At 42.7% G+C, this 20,606-nt stretch overlaps 2 protein-coding genes across 2 annotated transcripts in view; one reads left to right on the top strand and one right to left on the bottom strand.

Annotated features, from left to right (window-relative positions):
* Nucleotides 1–1,771: 1,771 nt before the first annotated feature.
* TXNDC17 (thioredoxin domain containing 17) lies at nt 1,772–13,970 on the bottom strand. Its single transcript, XM_075262640.1, has 4 exons — nt 13,749–13,970; nt 9,905–9,986; nt 3,278–3,353; nt 1,772–2,029 (listed from the first exon to the last, which is right to left on the bottom strand). The coding sequence occupies exons 1-4, from the start codon at nt 13,966–13,968 to the stop codon at nt 1,961–1,963; spliced, it is 447 nt and encodes a 148-aa protein (XP_075118741.1). The 5' UTR covers nt 13,969–13,970; the 3' UTR covers nt 1,772–1,960.
* Nucleotides 13,971–14,417: 447 nt separating this feature from the next.
* The window catches only part of KIAA0753 (KIAA0753 ortholog), a 44,004-nt gene continuing 37,815 nt past the window's right edge, over nt 14,418–20,606 (top strand). Inside the window, exons 1-4 of the mRNA XM_075263077.1 lie at nt 14,418–14,690; nt 15,569–16,136; nt 18,741–18,847; nt 19,964–20,026. Of these exons, the coding sequence (XP_075119178.1) occupies nt 14,625–14,690; nt 15,569–16,136; nt 18,741–18,847; nt 19,964–20,026 (804 nt within the window). The 5' untranslated portion in view covers nt 14,418–14,624. The remainder of the gene's footprint in view (nt 14,691–15,568; nt 16,137–18,740; nt 18,848–19,963; nt 20,027–20,606) is intronic.

Consider the following 20,606-nt stretch of genomic DNA (forward strand, 5'->3'; position numbering starts at 1 on the left):
CACCATACCAGATGTCGGAAAGGGCTTAAAAGGCCTTTCCCACAAAAGACATTTATGGCAAATCCACAGAAGATGCCGTTAATGTCTGATAGATGTGTCTCACATCTTAGACCAGTATCTATTTGTAAATGATCCCCCAGCTTCTGTCCCCTGCTACCTATCCAGGGCTACCAGCCATGGTTGGGCTGTAAGGAAACAATGCACCCATTTCTTCAAAAATTTGCCCTACCTGAAAATAGATCTTGAAGGTTTTTTTTTTTTTTTTTGAGTATTCTAGAAATATAAGCCCTACTCCAAAAATAACCCCTTCCTGACATCTGCCATATGATTAAGGCGGATGCCATGTCCTTGAAAATTGCAGTCGCTAAGCCCCAGAGCAACCACCATAGCGATGTGTACTTGGGCTCCTCTATCTGATCATGGGCATTGCTGAGTGTGACCCCCTCTAAAATTATTACAATAAGCTCAGTTCTGTCAGGAGCTTCTGTTATATTTGATGCAAATAGTAGCGCAGCATGCAGCACATTTTTATTTCAGGCAAAATTATGGATAACAGAGTGGAATCCGATAAACACCATCATAAGTCGGTGGGGTCCAACAGACTCTGTTGGCGTTTGTCATAGGATGGGCTTAGCACTCTTTCAAGAAGCTTAAAAGAAATGTGAATAGAGCCCAGAGATATGAATACACTGCAGCAGTGTAAACAGTGACAACATATGGTAATTGTGGTATAAGGGTGCCCGCGTGTCTCCACATTTATTTCAATTCTGCCACTAACAGGTTTACTTTTATTGTTGCCCCCAGAGCTTGCACATGCTGGAGTTACTACAGTATGAACACTTTCAGAAGCAGTTGGTGAATATTCAGTGCGCTAAGTTCATTGATGAGCAGCAAATCTTACATTGGCAGCATTACTCTCTCAATAGGATGAGGCTACAGCAAGCCCTGGCAGAGCAGCGACCACAGAACACCACCATTGGGAAGTGAAAAACACTAACCCCACCCCCGCACCACATATGTGACTGCAGTCCACTTCATTATGATGTACTATCATATATATCATGTACCTCTGCTTAGCAGCCACCAGTTACGACGCATAGACTGCCTCTTGCTGTAATGGCAAAAAAATGAACTTGTATATGTTTTACAAATTTAAGATCTCGAGTCTTGATCACAAAGACTGAATGTTGATTTTTTTTTTTTTTTTTTTCAAAGAAAATGGCTCCGAACCAGACAGTGCTGTTGTAGTGTAGTGGCCAAACCAGGTTAGAGTAGATCAGTTCCCATTCACTTGAATGTGGTGAGAATAGCTGCTTGGCCAGGGTGCCCCAACTATCTCAAATGGATGATGTTCTGTTTGGATAGGTCATTAATACTTAGCCCAGAAAACCCTTTTAACAGAAGTATTTGCCCTGTGCATATGTCTTATGGTTACTGGTCTAGAATGTGACCTTTCTGTATGGCCAGTGAACTAGTACTTTAATGGGACAACTATCGAGGTTCATAAAATTATCCCCCTCCAGCTGGATAAATCCCAGGCGCCTGGAAGGTAATATCTGAAAAATTGCTGCTGTTTGGCTTGTCTTGTAAGAACATTTCATTGCCAGAATACTCCCACTTACATCTGAAACATGCAAGTAATATTCCCACTCTTTGTATAAATGATAGAGCCAAAGCACAGACAGATAAAATAGTGCACAATAAACGTGCACAAGTCATTACAAAAAACAAAACAAAAAACAAAACAAAACAGGCAGCCATTACTAGAAATGTTGTTTTATTGCATTTGATGAAGTCTCTGCAGACCTACAACCCTTGAGCAGACAGATTTCGGAATGTAGTGAGAATGCAATTATGTATCTTTGATGTGAACCACAATTAATTTTGATGTCGCCCTCCTTACATCACTGATCCTCCATGTACAGAGGGAGTGAATACAAATGGCAAAGTCCCAGGCTGTTTAGTCATCACAGAACAGCATCCGGATCAGATCAGACTTGAGGCACTCCCCTTCTGTCAGATGATGTGCCTGAGAAGAAAACGCATAAAACTTTTTATTCACTCACTCACTTCTAACCAGAATACCCCTTTATCAGATATCCATTGGACAGGTATTTCTAGATTGTTGGGAGTCCTGAGACCTCCACCAATGATAAGAATGGTAGGTAGCTCTAAGTCACAGAAAATCAGGTCTAGCCTTGTGTACTTGGCTGAGTGGCATAGCCATAAAAGAGGTTTATCCTTGCATTGCTGAAATTTCCCCAATGTGGGACTATTAAAGGATTATCTTATCTTCATCAGTTTGTGGTCACAAATATATGTTTCTGCTCCTATTAAAGGCCTCTAAATGGCACCACTGCTGGTTTGGGTGTCATGTTGGACCTGGCAGACTTAGGGCTAGTTCACACATGGGCAAAGGGGCGGATTTTGACAGCGGATTTCGCTTCAAAAACCGCCCCTTTACAATGGTGGTCTATGTAGACCGCTGGCTTTTTTTTCCCTCCTAGCGGTTTATCGCCGCTAGTGGAAAAAAGAAGCGACATGACCTTTCTTCAGGCGGAAAACGCCTGAAGAAATGCATAGAAGTGAATGGGAGGCGAAAACCGCGCGGTAAAAAAACGCGCGTTTTTTTGCACACAAAACCGCGCGGTTTTCATAGGACATATTTTTTTAATAGGAAAAAACTGCTAGTAAAAACGCGCCTCATTTTTTTGAAAAACCGCGTCAAAAACCGCACGGGATGCAAAAAACCGCATTGAAAAAACTCGCCGCGGTTTTTAACCTTGCACAAATAAGCTAGGCGGTTTTCACGTGTGAACTGACCCTTAGTTTAAATGTGGATTACCACCTCCTCCCAGCATATTAAACTGACAGCACTGCTATAGAGAGCACATTATAGTGAGATTTAACATACCTTGTACTTTATGTAAAGTTTCATACATTTGGAGAAAAATAACTTTTTTAGCTGTATGAAAACGAGGCAGATGGTGCAATAGGGGCGGGCCTCATTTTATGTAAAAGGCCAGGATATAGACAGATGCAGATGGGAGGGGGCTTGGAAAGCATCGGAATAGAACATACAGTGCTTGGCAAGGTAATACATCTGTTATTTTTTACCATTTATGTTTTGGGTCACTATATAACCCTTGTAATAAATGAAATGTGTCAAAATAAGTCTGACCGCTCAGTGTCCAGTTACAAAATGGTGGCCTCAATATGACATAGAAATACTGTTACAGCAGTTATCATGTGAAGGCTACGTACAGACAAGACTTACCGAACCAACCCTGAGAAGTGTAGGGACGCCCTTCAGCTTTAAGTTTTTCTTAAATTCATTGTTTGGGTCTTTCCAGCTGCAAAAAAAATGTGCAATATATGAGCAGACTGTAAAGATGAACCTGCAGTTACCTTTATGTTAAACAGTCTAAGACACGGCCATTTCCCCAGTTCATGGCTAAACGCATTTTTGGGTTTTTAGAAAATTTGCTTATTTCTTTAATTTTTGCGTATTTTTCTGGTGATACAGTGGGTTTTATTTTATTTTAATAAATATATGGACCGAGGGTTTAGTGTCCCAAAAGGCTCTGTTGTAAAAACATCTGTGCCAGCAATTTTAAAATTTAAATAAAAAAAAAAAAAAAAAAAAAAGTAAAGTAAAAATACTTTATACTCCTTCCACTGTACTCCTCACACCAGCACGGAAGAAACAGGATGGTTGTGGATAACATATGGAACCTCTAGGCCTCCCTACCTAACCACATCTCATCTTGTATTCAGGCTAAAGGCGGTGTAGGCAGGGTACTCAATGTCCTTTCAGTTGTACAGTTTTCCCTAATAACTTTCTTTGCTTTTTTTTTTTCAAATATTAAATGGTGCATTCATTTGTGGCATCACAACAGTAAGTATACAGATAAGAGCAGTGACCCAGGCATAGACTGAAAATCTCAATTACCGTTTTAGTTTTTCCACTGCGAAAAAGTACCAAAAAGTACCTGGCACTGGCTAGTCTTTAAAGGGGTTGCCAAGGCAAAAATGGACAACCCTTTTAACTTTTTAATCAGCCTGGGGCATTGAAAAAAAAACAAAAAACAAAAAAAACACACTCCCCGATGCTCCTCCCGCACATCCTGGTTCTTCTTCCCTGGTGGCTTCTCTCAGGTCACTTCCAGACTTCTGCTGAAACTGCTAATAGGTATCAGAGGTCACGTGACCACTGAGGCTAATCATTGGCGACAGCAGGCCTCAAGAAAAGGACCTGTGATATCATAGATAGTGACGTAGCAAGCTCTTCGCTGATTGGCCTCAGTGGTCATGTGACCGCTGAGGCCAATCAGTGGAACTCTGGAAGAGACCTGGGAAAAGCCACTGCAGCAGAAGGTGAGTATGAATTTTTTTTTTTAATGACACAGCTGATTTAAAAGTTAAAAGGGTTGTCCATTTTTGCCTGGACAACCCCTTTAAGTGTCAGCTTTAAAGAGGACCTTTCATCAGATCGGACACAGGCAGTTTTATATACTGCTGGAAAGCTGACAGTGTGCTGAATTTCCCGATCTGTGCCCGGTGTAAAGCGCTATCGGTCCCGGGACCGTAGCGCTTTAGTGTCAGAAGGGCGTTTCTGACACTTAGCCAGGGACGCCCTTCTGCCTAGCAGCGCCTATCGCGCTGTACTGTGGAGCGGGGAGGAACTCCCCACTCCCGCTCCTGATAACACTCGTCTATGGACAAGCTGTGTGAGCAGAGGGAGGGGGCGTTCCTCCCCGGTCTTAGAGCACAGCGCGATAGGCGCTGCTGGGCAGAAGGGCGTCCCTGGCTAACTGTCAGAAACGCCCTTCTGACACTAAAGCGCTACGGTCCCGGGACCGATAGCGCTTTACACCGGGCACAGATCGGGAAAGCCGATAGTGCGCTGAATTCAGCACACTGTCAGCTTTCCAGCAGTATATAAAACTGCATGTGCCCGATTAGATGAAAGGTCCTCTTTAAGCTAGGTACCAAGTGAGACAAAGCAGTGCTAGACGGTTATGTGTATATACAAAACTCACTTGTTAGTAATTTACAGTGATGGCCAACCAGCTACATGAAGTGGGTTCTTGCTGCAGAAGTTAAACTACATAGTACTCAGACTGAGTTGAGCCTGTACGATACTGTGGAAAAGTGACTTAAAGGGGTTGTCCTTTTCATTTTTTTTAATTATTATTATTTATTTATTTAACACTACTGCTTGTGGGGTAAACAGAAACATTACAAACCAGTACTCACCTCTCCTAGGGCTTCTTATTCCAGTGGCGCCATCTCTGTTCATCTGTATACAGGTCCTTGGGCTATATGCGTTAGGTGACCCCTGCAGCCTAACACAGGCTACAGCAGTCAAGACTGGTGATATTCATTTCAGGAAAGTAGAATACAGTGGGGCCATAGTGCAGACCTGCATTGGTTACAGTCAATGCTGTCTCTGAGAAATTCAAATAAAGCAAAACATGGATATGACTCAAAATATATAGGTTAAGGGGATATTGTCACTCCTTAGGGAGAGACCACCATATAGGTGTGTGGAGTCTTATTAATCCCTTCCCGACATTCGCTGTAATAGTACGGCGCTGCAGGGAAGGGCTTCCCGCAAACCGCCGTACTATTACTGCGGATGCATGGTGTGCACACAGAAACTGTGTGTGCACCATGCACAGCGGGTGTCAGCCGTAATACACGGCTGACAATGCCCTGTAACACCCGCGGTCGGAACCGGGTTCGATCGTGGGTGTTAACCCCGGATATGCCGGCGGTCAACATGACCACCGACACCTCCGGGGGTTACAGTGTCATATGGTGCCGATCGGCACCCCCCGCACCGGTTTCGGGGGGTGCCGGTGTTCGTAGGGGGCAGCCCGGGGTCTGATCAGTGAACCCGGGTCTGCCCCTTCACTTACCCCGTCCTCGCACCTGGCTGATCCTGCCGTAAATGAAGCTGTCAGCCTGTGCATCCACACAGGCTGACAGCTTCCTATACAATGCAATACACGTGTAACACGTGTATTGCAGTGTATATGTAGTGAAGCGATGATCAGCCGATCACTGCTTCAATCCCCCATGGGGACAGAAAAAAAAAGTTAGAAAAAAGTAAAAATAAAAAAGTTTAAATAAATTTAAAATAAATTATAAATAAATAAAGCCCCAAAAATCCCATTTTCCCCATATAAAATGTTTTATTATGTAAAATAAAGAAAAATAGAAAAAAACATTGCATATTTGGTATCACCGCGTCCGTAATAACCTGAACAATAAAATTAAAACATTATTTAACCCGAACGGCGTAAAAAAAAAAACGTAGAAAACCGCACAAAATAATGATTATTCACCACCTTTCCCTTACAAAATGCTCAATAAAAAGTAATCAAATGGTCAGATAAAAACCAAAATGGTACCAATAAAAAGAAGAGGTGTTCCCGCAAAAAATAAGCCCTCAACCAGCTCTGTCTAGCGAAAAATAAAAATGTTATGTCTTTCAGAAGATGGCGATGCAAAAATAATGATTTTTTTCCCTAAATTGAATTTTATTCTGCACAAATAGCAAAGCATTAAAAAATAATATAAATGAGGTATCGCCGTAACCGTACCGACCCGCAGAATAAAGGTAACACGTTACTTATGCTGTACACTGCGCGGGAAAAAAAATAAATGCTAAAAAGCAATGCCAGAATTGATGTTTCCTTTTACATCCCACCCAGAAAGAGTTAATAAAATGTAGTCAATAAGTTACAGGCCCCAAAATGGTGGCATTGAGAAGCTCATCTAATACCGCAAACAACAAGCCCTCATATGGCCACATTGCCAGAAAATAAAAATAAAAATCTAGCTTGTACAATGTGAAGACAAAAACCCTAAAAGTCGCCAAATCATTAGGACATAAGTGGCTGCGACTAGAAGGAAATGTGTAAGCGGTGCGAGCGTTTTCAGGGGACACCCCATATTTAGAGCTTATGACAGATAATACACCAGCGCTGATCCCCCAGAATGCTCCTCTTCCCTGTCCGTGTCATAGGAGCTAGTGGGAAAATAAAATAGGATTTGGTGTACCCAATTTATTCCGCACAGCTTACACATTCACTTCGGGGTTACTAATGCTCACTACATCACTTGATAAATTCTTTGAGGGGTGCGGTTTTCAAAATGGGGTCACTTTCTAGAGGTTTCCACTGTTTTGACACCTCAAGGGCTTTGTAAATGCGACATGGCTCCTGAAACTGATCGCAGCCAGATCTGCCCTCTAAAAGCTCTTTGGCGTGCCTTCCCTTCTGTGTCTCACTGTGCGTCCATTTATTAGTATACACCCACAAGTGGGGTACTATAGTAGTCGGGAGAACGTGCCTAACAAATTGTGGGATGCGTTTTCTCCTTTAACCCCTTGTGAATGTGCAAATTCTAGGGCTAAACGAAAATATTAGTAAAATAAATTCAAATTTGAAAATTTCACCTCCATTTTGTATTAATTCCTGTTAAGCACTTATAGGGTTAAACTACTAGGTATATGTTGTTTTGGCTTATTTAAGGGGTGCAGTTTTGAAAATGGGGTGATTTATGGGGGGCTTTAATACAAGGGTCTTTCAAAACCCCTTCATAACTGGATTAGGCCCTTTAAAAAATGGGTTTTGGAAATTTCTTGAAAATTTTGAATATTGTTGTTTCACTTGTAAATCTTATAATGTCCGTAAAAATTACCGTATTTTTCGGACTATAAGACGCACTTTTTTTCCCCAAAATTTTTGGGGAAAAGAAGGGTGCGTCTTATAGTCTGAAGGTGGCGCCCGGCATCCGCTGTAATAGAGAGGCGGAAGCCGGCAAGTGATAGACGTCGGGGCCTGAGACATCGCTGCGCTCCCCTGTCCTGGCTTCATGCAGGGCAGAGGATCATAGCGATGTCTCAGGCCCCGGCGTCTATCCCTCCCCGGCATCCGCCTCTCTAGTACAGCGGATGCCGGGTCAGTATCGGTGGCCCCTTCTCCCCCGGGGCCGGTCCCCACCGGCCCCGTACCTGTGAAGTTGCAGGCCGGCTCCTGCGCGGCGATATCGCAGGAGCCGACCTGTTCGGGTGACAGCCGGGAGCCTAATGAGGCTCCCCGGCCTGTCACGGCTATATTAGTATTGCGGCTGGTCTCTATGACCAGCCGTAATACTAATAGACAGAATGGCCCATAGACGGCAATACACTTGTATTGCCGTCTATGGGACTTGCGATCAAGTGACCGCAGGTTCAAGCCCCGGGAGGGGAATAAAATAGTAAAAAAAAAAAAAAAAAAAAAAAAAAGCTTTAAAAATATGAAATAAATAAAAGTTCTAAATCACCTCCTGTTTTTTTTTCAATACAAGGTGATCTAAGCAATAGATATCCCCCAAAATGGTATAACTAAAAAGTACAGCTGGCCCCGCAAAAAAAACGCTCTATGCATCCCCGTACAGCTGCAGGGTCACCTGTCAATGTGGCCTTGCAGCTGTTGCAAAACTACAACTCCCATATATTAAATATTTTACCAGTTTTTGCTTCAAAATTTTTTTTCCCTATTTTCCTCCTCTAAAACCTAGGTGCGTCTTATAGTCCAGTGCGTCTTATAGTCCGAAAAATACGGTAAAAGGGCGCCTAAAGTTTGATGCCGACATAAAGCAGAGATCTGGAACATGAGATTTATGATATAATTTTGGCGGTCTGACTATCTGTATGTAATGTACATCATTTCAAACTTTATAAAATGCATATTTTTCAAAATTTCCACCAAACTTCAAATTTTTTCATAATTAAACACAAAACATATCAATCAAAATTTACCACTAACATGAAGTACAATGTGTTACGAAAAAACAATCTTAAAATCACTTTGGTAAGTTAAAGCGTTCCAAAGTTATTGCCATATAAAGTGACACATGTCAGTTTTGAAAAATCGAGCTTGGTCAGGAAGTCAAAAAGTGCCATTGGCGGGAAGGGGTTAAGCCATTTGCGCTCCACTGTGAGGGATCATGGGAAAAATATCCAAATCTGTCTCCCATGATGGGAGTGTTAAAGGGGGCTTCCCCTAGTGGGCAGCATGACTGAGGCACTGTCTTCCTATTTACCGTACATACTCGACTATAAGCCGACCTGAATATAAGACGAGGCCCCTAATTTTACCACAAAAAACTGGGAAAACGTATTGACTCAAGTATAAGCCGAGGGGAGGAAATGCAGCAGCTACTGGAAAATTTCAAAAATTAAAATGGTCGGAGTTTTTGGGTGCAGTAGTTGTTGGGTGCTGGGAAAGGGAGGGGGTGTTTTGGTTGTCTGTCTGCCCTTTCCCTGAGCTTGAGGACTGTTTTTTTTTCCACCACTTGGAATTCAGCCTGGCTGAATATAGGGTATCTGCAGTGCATCTATTAACCCCTTCCCGATGGAACAGGAGCACTGCAGATCCCCTATATTCAGTAGACCAGGCACTTTCAGACACAGGAATACCTAAAGTGTATGTGTTTGACAGTCATTTTCTACTTTTGTATGTATTCTAGGGAAAGGAGGGATTTAGAACTTTTATTTATTTATTTTTTTTTTTTGCACTTTCTTTTATATTGTGACTGGTCATAGACCCCCCCCCCTCCTAAAGGAAAAAAAATAAATAAATATTTTGCTGACTTGAGTATAAGCCGAGGGGGCTTTTAATCACAAAAACTGTGCTGAAAAATTTGGCTTATACTCGAGTATATACGGTACATCAAAAAAAAATTATATATGTGTGTGTGTGTGTGTATATATATATATATATATATATATATATATACACACACACATACACACACACACACTCACACCATTAAATATATATTTCCCTGGTACCTATAGGGGACAAATCTATAAATGGTAGGAAGCAGCAGAACAAAAGTTACTTACTAAGCTCTCTCTCCAACTTGGCAATATATAAATACAGATCCTTCAGGAAGATGTGTCAGTTCCTTACGCACAACCGGCTCAGCTAGAAAACAAGATGCAGATAATTGTAAGGCATGTGTAGATAAGCACACCATGAAAACAAATTATATAACAAAAAGTGGTAAACTTATTTACCAGAACATAGTGACAGAGAGGCTTAACCTTTCCCTGTAGCTGGCAGTCCTACCTGCTAATGTAGTAACTGGTCATACAGACTAAACAATGCTTTTCATGGCTGAACTCCTAGGGGAAACAATGGCCCTTACTCAGGTTTTGGGGCTCGAAATTCTTCTAAATATCAGTTTATAAAATAAAATTGAATATATAACATATATATACACACACACACACACACACACATATATATATATATATATATATATATATATATATATATATTTGCCAACTTGCCACATTACAGGGAGCGGTGAACGTAGCCCTTATCAGAGGACTCCTCCAAAGTCCTATGTCTAGGCATTGATAAATATGGCACAGAGCTCCAATGATGTCATGAAATGATATTACTAGTGAATCCTTGTTTTTTTCCTTGGAGTGGAGTTCCTACATCCCACCTCTTGGATCACTAGAACATAGGGCCTGCAGGCCACATTAAGTTATAACGTCCTCTTGGCTACCATCAACCTCACTTCCTTCACCCCCGACCGATTCCAAGAAAGTGCAAAGGGGCATTGGATTGTGACCGATCTTACAGCACCTTCATTCTAGTGATTACCACTCTTTAAACCTGTTAAAAAAAAAAATCTGAATAACTACCTCTACCACTCCATCTGTGGCAAGGAACCGTTTACTCCTGTAAGGTGTGGAGAAATCCCCGACTCCAAAGTGTGTGCAGGCCTGTCATTGTTTGAGCGCTATTTTGCTAGAGAATACTTTATACATATTATTTTGTCCTATCTGAATTATGCTGGTCTTGACGTCCCCTGTGCTAGAGAAGGTGACACTTTAAGGGGTTGTCCAGGTATTTGATTTGTGCAAGAAGACCAGAGAAGGTGAAAAATAAAATAAAAAAAATCCTAACTCACCTGTCACAGTGGTCCACCATAATCCATTCCAACCACGACCCAGGGCTTGTACCGGGAGAAGTCCTGGCCGCACATGACCGCTGTGGTCAATCAGGGGCCCAATGAAAGGGCATTGGACATCACAGGTGACGTATGCCAGTCACATCCCCACTCCTTTCTTTAACCGGTTAATTGGCCTCTGTGGTCACGTGCAATGCTGGACCGTGGTGGAGCACACTGGAATACCAGGGACAAGTGAGTATGTTTTTTAACATTATATTTATCACCTTCCCCAGCCTCTAGCAGAAACCTGTAATTCCTGGGCAACCCCTTTAAATTATGGTGAGGCAAATCCCTTGTCATGTACTTGGTGTACCGTCTCTGGGATCTGTGCACCACGGTTAAGATTTTTGCCTTCACTTACCCCCAAAAACTGGCATAAATCTGGTGCTGCCCCTGGTCCACTTTATGAAACCTAGCCAGGGCTGCGTAAAAATGGCACTTGTGACCTTTATGGTTGGAAGTGGCGTTAACAAATCGTAAACTGCTTATTTGAGACTTAACACCAATGCCCATGTGTTTTCTGCTTGCTGCAACTGTGGTGCTGCTAGGCATTATCCACTCCTTTTTTACTGCTATTCATAGGAATTTACTACACTGGGAACATAGTACACTCAAGCGTTCCAACATTTTACTGATACAAAAAAAATAAATATTATAATAGTAAAAATATATTCTGCAAAAACATTCCAGAAATGATTAATCTCAATGCTCGGGTAATCACTGGGACCTTTGACACATTCTTCAAGAGCAAAAGATTACTCAATACCCTTGGACTTAGTAGAAGAGTTACTTCTACATTTTGGTAACGAATAAATGTTGCAATCGGTAGAAGAGAAAAAAAGTAAAGGCCCCTCCAATAGAATTAAAAAAAATATAAAATAAAGAAAATCATTTGAAGGGAAGTCTGAAAGCGTAACTAAACTTTCAGACAACTTTTGATTTACTGAGAGTATTTGCATCATTAGGCTGGGGCCCCACTGGGCGTAAACTCTGCGATTTGCCCGCAGCGGAGACGCTGCGGGAAAAATTGCGGCGTTTTACAGTGCAAGCAAAGGGGATGGGATTCATGCGAATCCCATGCCCAATTTGCAGGAAAAAAAAACGCAGTGCGGACACGCTGCGATTTGCAAAGCCGTTCCAGATTTGTAAATCACAGCTTGTCAATTATATCTACGAAAACGACGGCAGCTTTTGCCCCCCCCCAACCGACTGCCCCCCCCTAAGACCCTGACTGACCGACCCCCCCCCCCTTCACAAATTCCTGCACACATTATTATACCCCATAGTGGCCCCTGCACACAGTATTATGTCCCATTGTGGACCCCAGAGTATAATGATCTGAGACCCAGGGGAGGGTACAAACATAAAAAAAAAAACTGTTAGGGCCAGTTCACACGGAGTTAAATGGTGTGTATTTTGGAGTGTAATTTTACACATGTAAAATAAGACTCCCATTGACTTCAATGACATTTTACACGTGTATTTTTTTACATGAAGTCAGTACACGTGTAAAATTACACTTCAAAATACACGCCATTTTACTCCGTGTGAACTGGCCTTACTTACCATCTCTGTACTACAGCACACTCCCTGCTGATGTCAGCCATCTTCAATGATGGATGGGATTTCACGTGAGCCAGGTTTGCGTCGCGATGCGCAAGGATTCAAGCCTGGCCCAAGTGACGTCTGGGACGTCACCAAGTAGGCCTGTAGCGCAGGAAAGGTAAGTAAGGGTGCATTCACACTACGGAACGCCAGCGTGTGTCACGGCCGTACACGCCGGCGTTACAGCAGGGCTGCCGGACACTTCCCATTAATTTCTATGGGAGCCGGCATGCGAGCGCTCCCCATAGAAATGAATGGAAAAAAGCAGTCCATTCATTTCTATGGGGAGCGGCCGTGATACACGCTGGCGTTCCGTAGTGTGAATGCACCCTAACAGTGCTTTTTATGTTTCCTCACCTCTCCTAGTCTTTCGATCATTAGACTGGGGGGAAGGTGTGTGTGGGGTGTTTGAGAAGACCTCCCCCCCCCAAATACAATGATAGAAGTTCGTGGGCCCATGGCCTTACTTTACCGATCCCAGCTCCTGCTCACAGCCACCTCCGCAGAATGGGAAATGCCAGTGGCCATGAGCAGGAGTGAAGATAGGTAAGTAAGGGCCCATTACCTGCTGGAGTTACTCCTCCTTAAGGTATCTTCGCGAACATGGACATGACTGAATAGGTTCAGAAACACTGCAGATGCAATGGCCACAGGATCATGTTCACAAAAATAAAATAAATTACACATATATGGTATCACAACCTTAGCCTGAACTACAAACTAATTATATTACTTTTAACTGTATAAATAATGCCAAAATCGTTTGTGTTCATCCATCCACTGATAAACTCATGAAAAGTAATCAGAAAGCCCCCAAAAGACACCAATGAAAGCATCAATCCTCCCAGATGCCTGAACACTAACAATGATGCGCTGATTAAAAAATACATCTCATCCCGCAATGAAGAAGCCCTTACACAGATATGCCAACAGAAAAATAATATAAAAAAAGTTATGGCTCCTGAAATCTAAAGAAGAAATAGTGAAAGATAAGGCTTGCTCCAAAATGGTCTATGCTGGGTCAGTGTCAGCTGGAGCAGCAGCCATTCATGTGTCAGTAGACTTTGCTTAGGGTCTATGGCCAGTTGTAGTAATGAGGGCGACCATGGCAGTACCTGTCACACAGTCCGGGCACCAGCTCACCCCCTCCTTAGTCTTATCCCCACAGAACAAAGCGAAGACCATCTTCCCCTTGTGCTTCTCCACTTCCTGTATATACGCCTCATAGCCTTGCACCTTCACTTCTGTGTAGCTCGCCATAGCAGCTGCCAGACTAGAGTCAGCAACACTGAATGAACTTAGGAGGGGTCGGCTGCCTCTAGTACGTATAAACATGACAGTGAGGTGTTGGCGGCCATCTTTAGTGAAGTAAGTAAGGGCAACACATTCTACACAATACGCCTTTTATTTCAATAAAGCCCATATTGTAAACGTCACAGTCTTTATAGCTTTCATGGAGGTACATTTTACAACCATAAACAAAGCTTCCTATGACTAGGTACGGTAATGAAGCCTTGGCGGCCATCTTTATTCAGGTATTTACTGGCAAGATGTTCTGATGGCAAACAAAATGCAGCGTTATAGAAATGAAATAACTATTGAAGTGACGATACAGTCTTCGTGGTCAGTTCAAATGTGGAGACGTTACATTTTTTTCCATCAAATGATTCAAAATGAATAAACTTTATTATTAACTACCGCGCACGTTCATGTATTCCCGCCGCGTAACTGATTTGCTGTCAAGTTTGGGCCGGGTGGGTACCCGTAGTTGGTAAGCAGTTGTCATGGCGCTTGTTTCAACTGCTCTATAGTGGGAGAACGTAGAGGTTGACAATGTATAAGAAGAGGAGACATGGAGAAGGACCATGTGTGTCCGTAGTGGAGCCGCCTTATTGATTCCAGGGCCAGTGAGGGTGTGGGGAAGCGGCTGACAACCTGGACTGATGACAAGCCGGCTCTCATAGACTCGGCACTATAGACCGTCTTTAGTCATGGATCTGGAGCGGCTGACAGGTGGATCGTTTGATCCTCCGGGGAATCGTAAAAAGGGGACACAGGTGAGTTGTGATTTGCTGTGTATCCTGTGTAAAGGTATATCCCTATCTGATAAAGTATTGCTCACCTATGCCATCACTTCATGATCGGTGGAGTCCTGACCACTGGGACCCCCGACCCTGAGTATTAAGTGGCTGCAGCATTGTTTTAGCACGGGGATACCTGTATGTTTTGCCTGCACAGTGACCCTACTGGATACCCATCTCTGTAAGGGTCAGTTCCCATGGAGGAATTTGCTGCGGATTTGGGGATGGATTCCATCTCTGAATCCAGAGCAGATTCCTCCAAAATCTGCCTCCCAAAGAGAGGCAGAGATCGCAGCAGGATGCAGAATAAAGAAGCGTCTTGCTCTATCTTGCCGCAGGGTCTGCGCTCGAGACTCCCTCCTGGTTAGGCCCATTCATCCAGGCCTATTCAGGAGTGGGATGCCGCAATGGTGTGCCAATACATTGCCCCAGTATATTGCATTGAGCCTGGAATTCATTGTAGATGCTGTGGCACTCACTGCTAAGTGGCCCCCTACGCACTCACTCACTCATTCATCTGATCCTACATCTCTGCCATCAATATCATCCTGGAAAAAAGACCTGTCATAGTTGTTACATGTTAGGAAGGAGGTCCATGTGCTCAGTTGAAGGGTTAAACGCTATATACGTTACTCAAACCTTCATTGACATCCAAATGCAACACATGAAGATTTTTGCTGATGATTCACTGTGGCCAAGTCTGACACAGAAAAATACTCCACTTGTGAATTTCTCTAATGGTAGCCCTTTTAGCTGTCCTCTGGCTTTCCCAGGAAATGCTGAATTGAATGCTTGACTAGAAGAGGACAATTCTATGGGACAAAATATAGTTTTTTTTTTTTTTTTTCTTACAGCTTCGATTTAACATGGATGTCATAACACACCCAACTAATTTAGCTGCACAGTATGCGAACCCCTCTCCTATCATAATAGAGAAGATTTCAACACCTCAGAATAAGTCTACAGACAATTTAACAGCTGAAGATTCGCTCCAGAATTCCTGTTCATCTGTGTCATTCAGTATTGTCTCTGAGGAGCGGCTGAACCTTGCTGTCCAACTTGCCAAGCGTGATGTGAAACGGAAGCATTTAAGAGAGAAGATAGAACCGAATGGCCAACCACATCCAAAAGCAAGGGGTGCGGCAGACAGTCCTGACAAGATTCAAAAGAAGCTGCCAAGCAAAGAGTACAAGGTCAGCAATTCAATAAAACATGAAGTGACCAGATCTGGGGCCACAGTATATGTTTATACCCCAGATCGGAGCAGGATAGTCATGGGTGTCTCAGATTCACCACCTACAAGGGATCCTGGTCCTGGAGCCAGTCCTAAAAAAGCAATGGACCCCAATGAGCATGAGGTGAGGCGTCTACAGAAAGAACTGCACACTTACATGAAGAAAATTGAAGAACTTGCTAAGAAAGGTAAGAAATTAGTTGTTTTTGCTGGATTTTAGAAGGCTTCTATGTTTTACATAACTATGTCTCATACAGCAATACCTTAAATACCTTGCCCGAACATTTTCTCTGTGTATCAAGAGTTGGTCCATAAGTATAAAATCTGACTATATGTGACCCATGTAGAGGCCACATACCCTGGTACCCTCCATTACTCCCATGCTGCCTCAGTTCTTCTGTTCTGGTCTCCTGGATGTCTTTCAAATTGACCTCAGCCTTCCTTCTCCTATGACTGACCAACAGCAGTGTAGTTTGGGAAGCATGCCTTTAGACTTTCATCCAGCGCTCTGCATCAGTCCAGAATGGCAGCTCATGTAAGAAGAAGGCAAAAGGTATATTGACTATACATACACTCACCGGCCACTTTATTAGGTACACCTGTCCAACTGCTCGTTAACACTTAATTTCTAATCAGCCAATCACATGGCGGCAACTCAGTGCATTTAGGCATGTAGACATGGTCAAGACAATCTCCTGCAGTTCAAACCGAGCATCAGTATGGGGAAGAAAGGTGATTTGAGTGCCTTTGAACGTGGCATGGTTGTTGGTGCCAGAAGGGCTGGTCTGAGTATTTCAGAAACTGCTGATCTACTGGGATTTTCACGCACAACCATCTCTAGGGTTTACAGAGAATGGTCCGAAAAATCAAAAAACATCCAGTGAGCGGCAGTTCTGTGGGCGGAAATGTGTTGTTGATGCCAGAGGTCAGAGGAGAATGGCCAGACTGGTTCGAGCTGATAGAAAGGCAACAGTGACTCAAATAGCCACCCGTTACAACCAAGGTAGCCAGAAGAGCATCTCTGAACGCACAGTACGTCGAACTTTGAGGCAGATGGGCTACAGCAGCAGAAGACCACACCGGGTGCCACTCCTTTCAGCTAAGAACAGGAAACTGAGGCTACAATTTGCACAAACTCATCGAAATTGGACAATTGAAGATTGGAAAAACGTTGCCTGGTCTGATGAGTCTCAATTTCTTCTGCAACATTCGGATGGTAGGGTCAGAATTTGGCGTCAACAACATGAAAGCATGGATCCATCCTGCCTTGTATCAATGGTTCAGGCTGGTGGTGGTGGTGTCATGGTGTGGGGAATATTTTCTTGGCACTCTTTGGGCCCCTTGGTACCAATTGAGCATCGTTGCAACGCCAAAGCCTACCTGAGTATTGTTGCTGACCATGTCCATCCCTTTATGACCACAATGTACCCAACATCTGATGGCTACTTTCAGCAGGATAATGCGCCATGTCATAAAGCTGGAATCATCTCAGACTGGTTTCTTGAACATGACAATGAGTTCACTGTACTCCAATGGCCTCCACAGTCACCAGATCTCAATCCAATAGAGCATCTTTGGGATGTGGTGGAACGGGAGATTCGCATCATGGATGTGCAGCCGACAAATCTGCGGCAACTGTGTGATGCCATCATGTCAATATGGACCAAAATCTCTGAGGAATGCTTCCAGCACCTTGTTGAATCTATGCCACGAAGAATTGAGGCAGTTCTGAAGGCAAAAGGGGGTCCAACCCGTTACTAGCATGGTGTACCTAATAAAGTGGCCGGTGAGTGTATATCATGTATAGACAGATTTTTTAGTATTGAGAGATGACTTGTCTGAGCTAAGAATATATTTTCCTGCTTTTTATAACACTGGGAACAGTGCATAGCCCTATGTAAGTGAAGATGTCTGAGCTGCAATACTTGGCACAAGATATACACAGGAGTAGTGCTGTACCTGGAGACAAAAACAGCCCCTATCACCTCTCCTGACATATTTGTTTTAATGAATCATTGTACTTCCTTATATATAACAAGTATTGAGTATCTTTTCTACATCCTCTGTTATAATGTATGAGTTAACTGCTAACTGTGTGTTACAGACTTCCATACTGTCCAGTGAGTGCTGACAGTGGTAGACTTACTGACCAGGAATAGTAACGCCATATTGGCAATTTATTAAAGAATCACGGGGGAAGATATTTCAGAAGCTGTGGCATATTAGTGAGCTCTGAGTTTTACCTTCAATGTTTACCAGGTCCAGCTCCTTACATTTAGTAGTGGATGTGTTTGGTATTAATTAGAATGGAACGGAGAAGCAATGACCTGAATAACTGTATACCACCACTACTAAAGTAAGGGTTCGGTTTCTGATAATGGCAATGAAGACAAAGTGAAGATGACTGCATCGCCATGGCCCCTTTAATAAGCTCACTAGGGGCTATTGAAGTTGAACACTTGAAAACTGAGATATTTCACAAACTATATGATATTGAAGGCTCATGCTAAGGCCCAGAAAACTACTTTTGGGCAGATATGTGGCATTGCTGATGTTGTGTCACTAAAGCATCTGGAATGTGAATGGTGACCGCTGCTCTCTTCATAAGTTTATATATAACATGCCGTTCCTTATGACTATATAGATCTATGCATAAAGATTTATTGATGTATCTTCAATCTATAAATAAAATGTAAAGAAACGTGTTCATCATATTTCATGTAATATTTCCTGTTTGATTCTGAGTAGTAGCTGAATGCATATTCACATGTTTTCCCTGACCCTTCTTTCAGATCACCGTGGAGATTTGTTAGATCCATTAGAAGAAGTCCGAGGCCGCATACGCCAGCAGGAGCGAGCGGCTCGATCAGCCAGGATGCTATATGTCTTGCAGCAGCAGGTAACAACCCTTACACCCTTAGGGCTCGTTCACACGGAGTAAACGCGCCACGCAATGTGGCGCGTTTACGGGACGTGTACGCCGTGTTTTTTTACGGTGCGCGCATACGCCGCGTGTACGCGGCGTTAACGCGGCGTATGCGCACACTGTAAAAAAACGCGGTGTACACGTCCCATAAACGTACCACATTGCGTGCCGCGTTTACTCCGTGTGAACGAGCCCTTACATACACACGATAGAATGAGCATTTGTTTGAATACAGTGAATTCTGGCTGCATTTGTCTGTAACTGTACTACTATCAAAAAACAAAATGTGTATATAGTTTCTACCCAAAATGTTGCCATAAGCCAACTTTTACTGATGGACAACTTGAGGTTTTTCTGTTTTGCTATAGCAAACTATTGCAAAGTGATAACAACAAATGATGGCATTGGCTTCCCCATTTTATTCACTTCAAGCAAACTTAGTTATTTAAGGAAGATTGTTTGTTTCTTAAAGGGGTTGTCCGAACTCTAGACATTTATCCTCTATCCGCAGGGTATGTGTCTGGTTGCTGGGGTTCTCAGTGCTGGCATGTGGCTCCATTTACTTTTTATGGGAAGGGGAATAAATGTCTACAGTTGTAAAACGCCTTTAATTTATTCGTTTTTGATTTATTTATTGTGAGGAAACAGTAGATAATACATTTATATTCACAAGGAAACGGGACGCTTCTTGGTTCAATGATCAGTTACTAAGTGGAGAGCAGCAAATCCACAGCAGTGCCCAGCGACATGTAAAATCTAGATCATTTCCATACAGGAAAAGATGTTTCCATTGTTCTCTCCATGCAGTATAAAAGTTCATCATTATTCGCATGGAGTGTAAATACAGGTCGAGGGAATAAACTCACAGCAGTTGACCTAAGGCAGTTTTACATAGTACACAACACGTTCTCAAAGCCTTACGGTGTGAAACAGCTGAAGGCCGATGGCTCTGTTCTCTAAAACGGTGTATATGTGCCATGAAAATAATGACTTCCTTTTATTCTGGATGGTGAATGCCATGGAAACCTCTTTTTCTCTTAGGATACTGCATTTATATTGTTGACTATCTTTTATTTGTATATTTAATAGGTAAAAGAAATCCAGGAAGATTTAGAGAAACTAAGCCCTCAGAAAATCAAACACACAAAGAAGGTAAAGGCAGCAGTAGCAAAATAACCCTGACCCTAAATGTGGCCTTGCAGTTATGCCTCCCGACTACCACCATACAAGTGTACATGGAGCTCATCTGTGTGTGCATGGGTCTTTAGTAGGAAGCAAGCCTATTGCGGAAAGAATCGGGGCACCCCCTCGTAGCACCTGAAGAGTTCAGATTACGTTTATCTAAAGTGTATGATTACTGTAAGGGAATAAGTAACTACCAAGATACCACCGAGCCAGGACCAAATTTGACTGGATTCGGAAGACACCGGCTTCAGAATAAAATAGTTTTTAGTTACCTTTATCTTATATTGTCTAATTAATTAAGTTGGATATTTTATTACATATTCACTTTCATAGGAATCAATCGCTGGCTTTTTTTTATCATTTAGAGGATCTTTACTGTCTCTGACTGACCATGGCCATCAGGCTTTAGTGGTCACAATTAATGAAATGTATTAACACAACAATCTGGCAAATCCCTTGACCTACCTTCATGGAAATAGAAACATCCTATTCATGTCACTCAGATATATTGTAGCGTTTCTGTTTCCATAGTTTCTCTGTTAAAGTG

This window comes from Leptodactylus fuscus, chromosome 2 (genome assembly GCF_031893055.1).
Source record: "Leptodactylus fuscus isolate aLepFus1 chromosome 2, aLepFus1.hap2, whole genome shotgun sequence".
Classification (NCBI taxonomy): Eukaryota; Metazoa; Chordata; class Amphibia; order Anura; family Leptodactylidae; genus Leptodactylus; species Leptodactylus fuscus.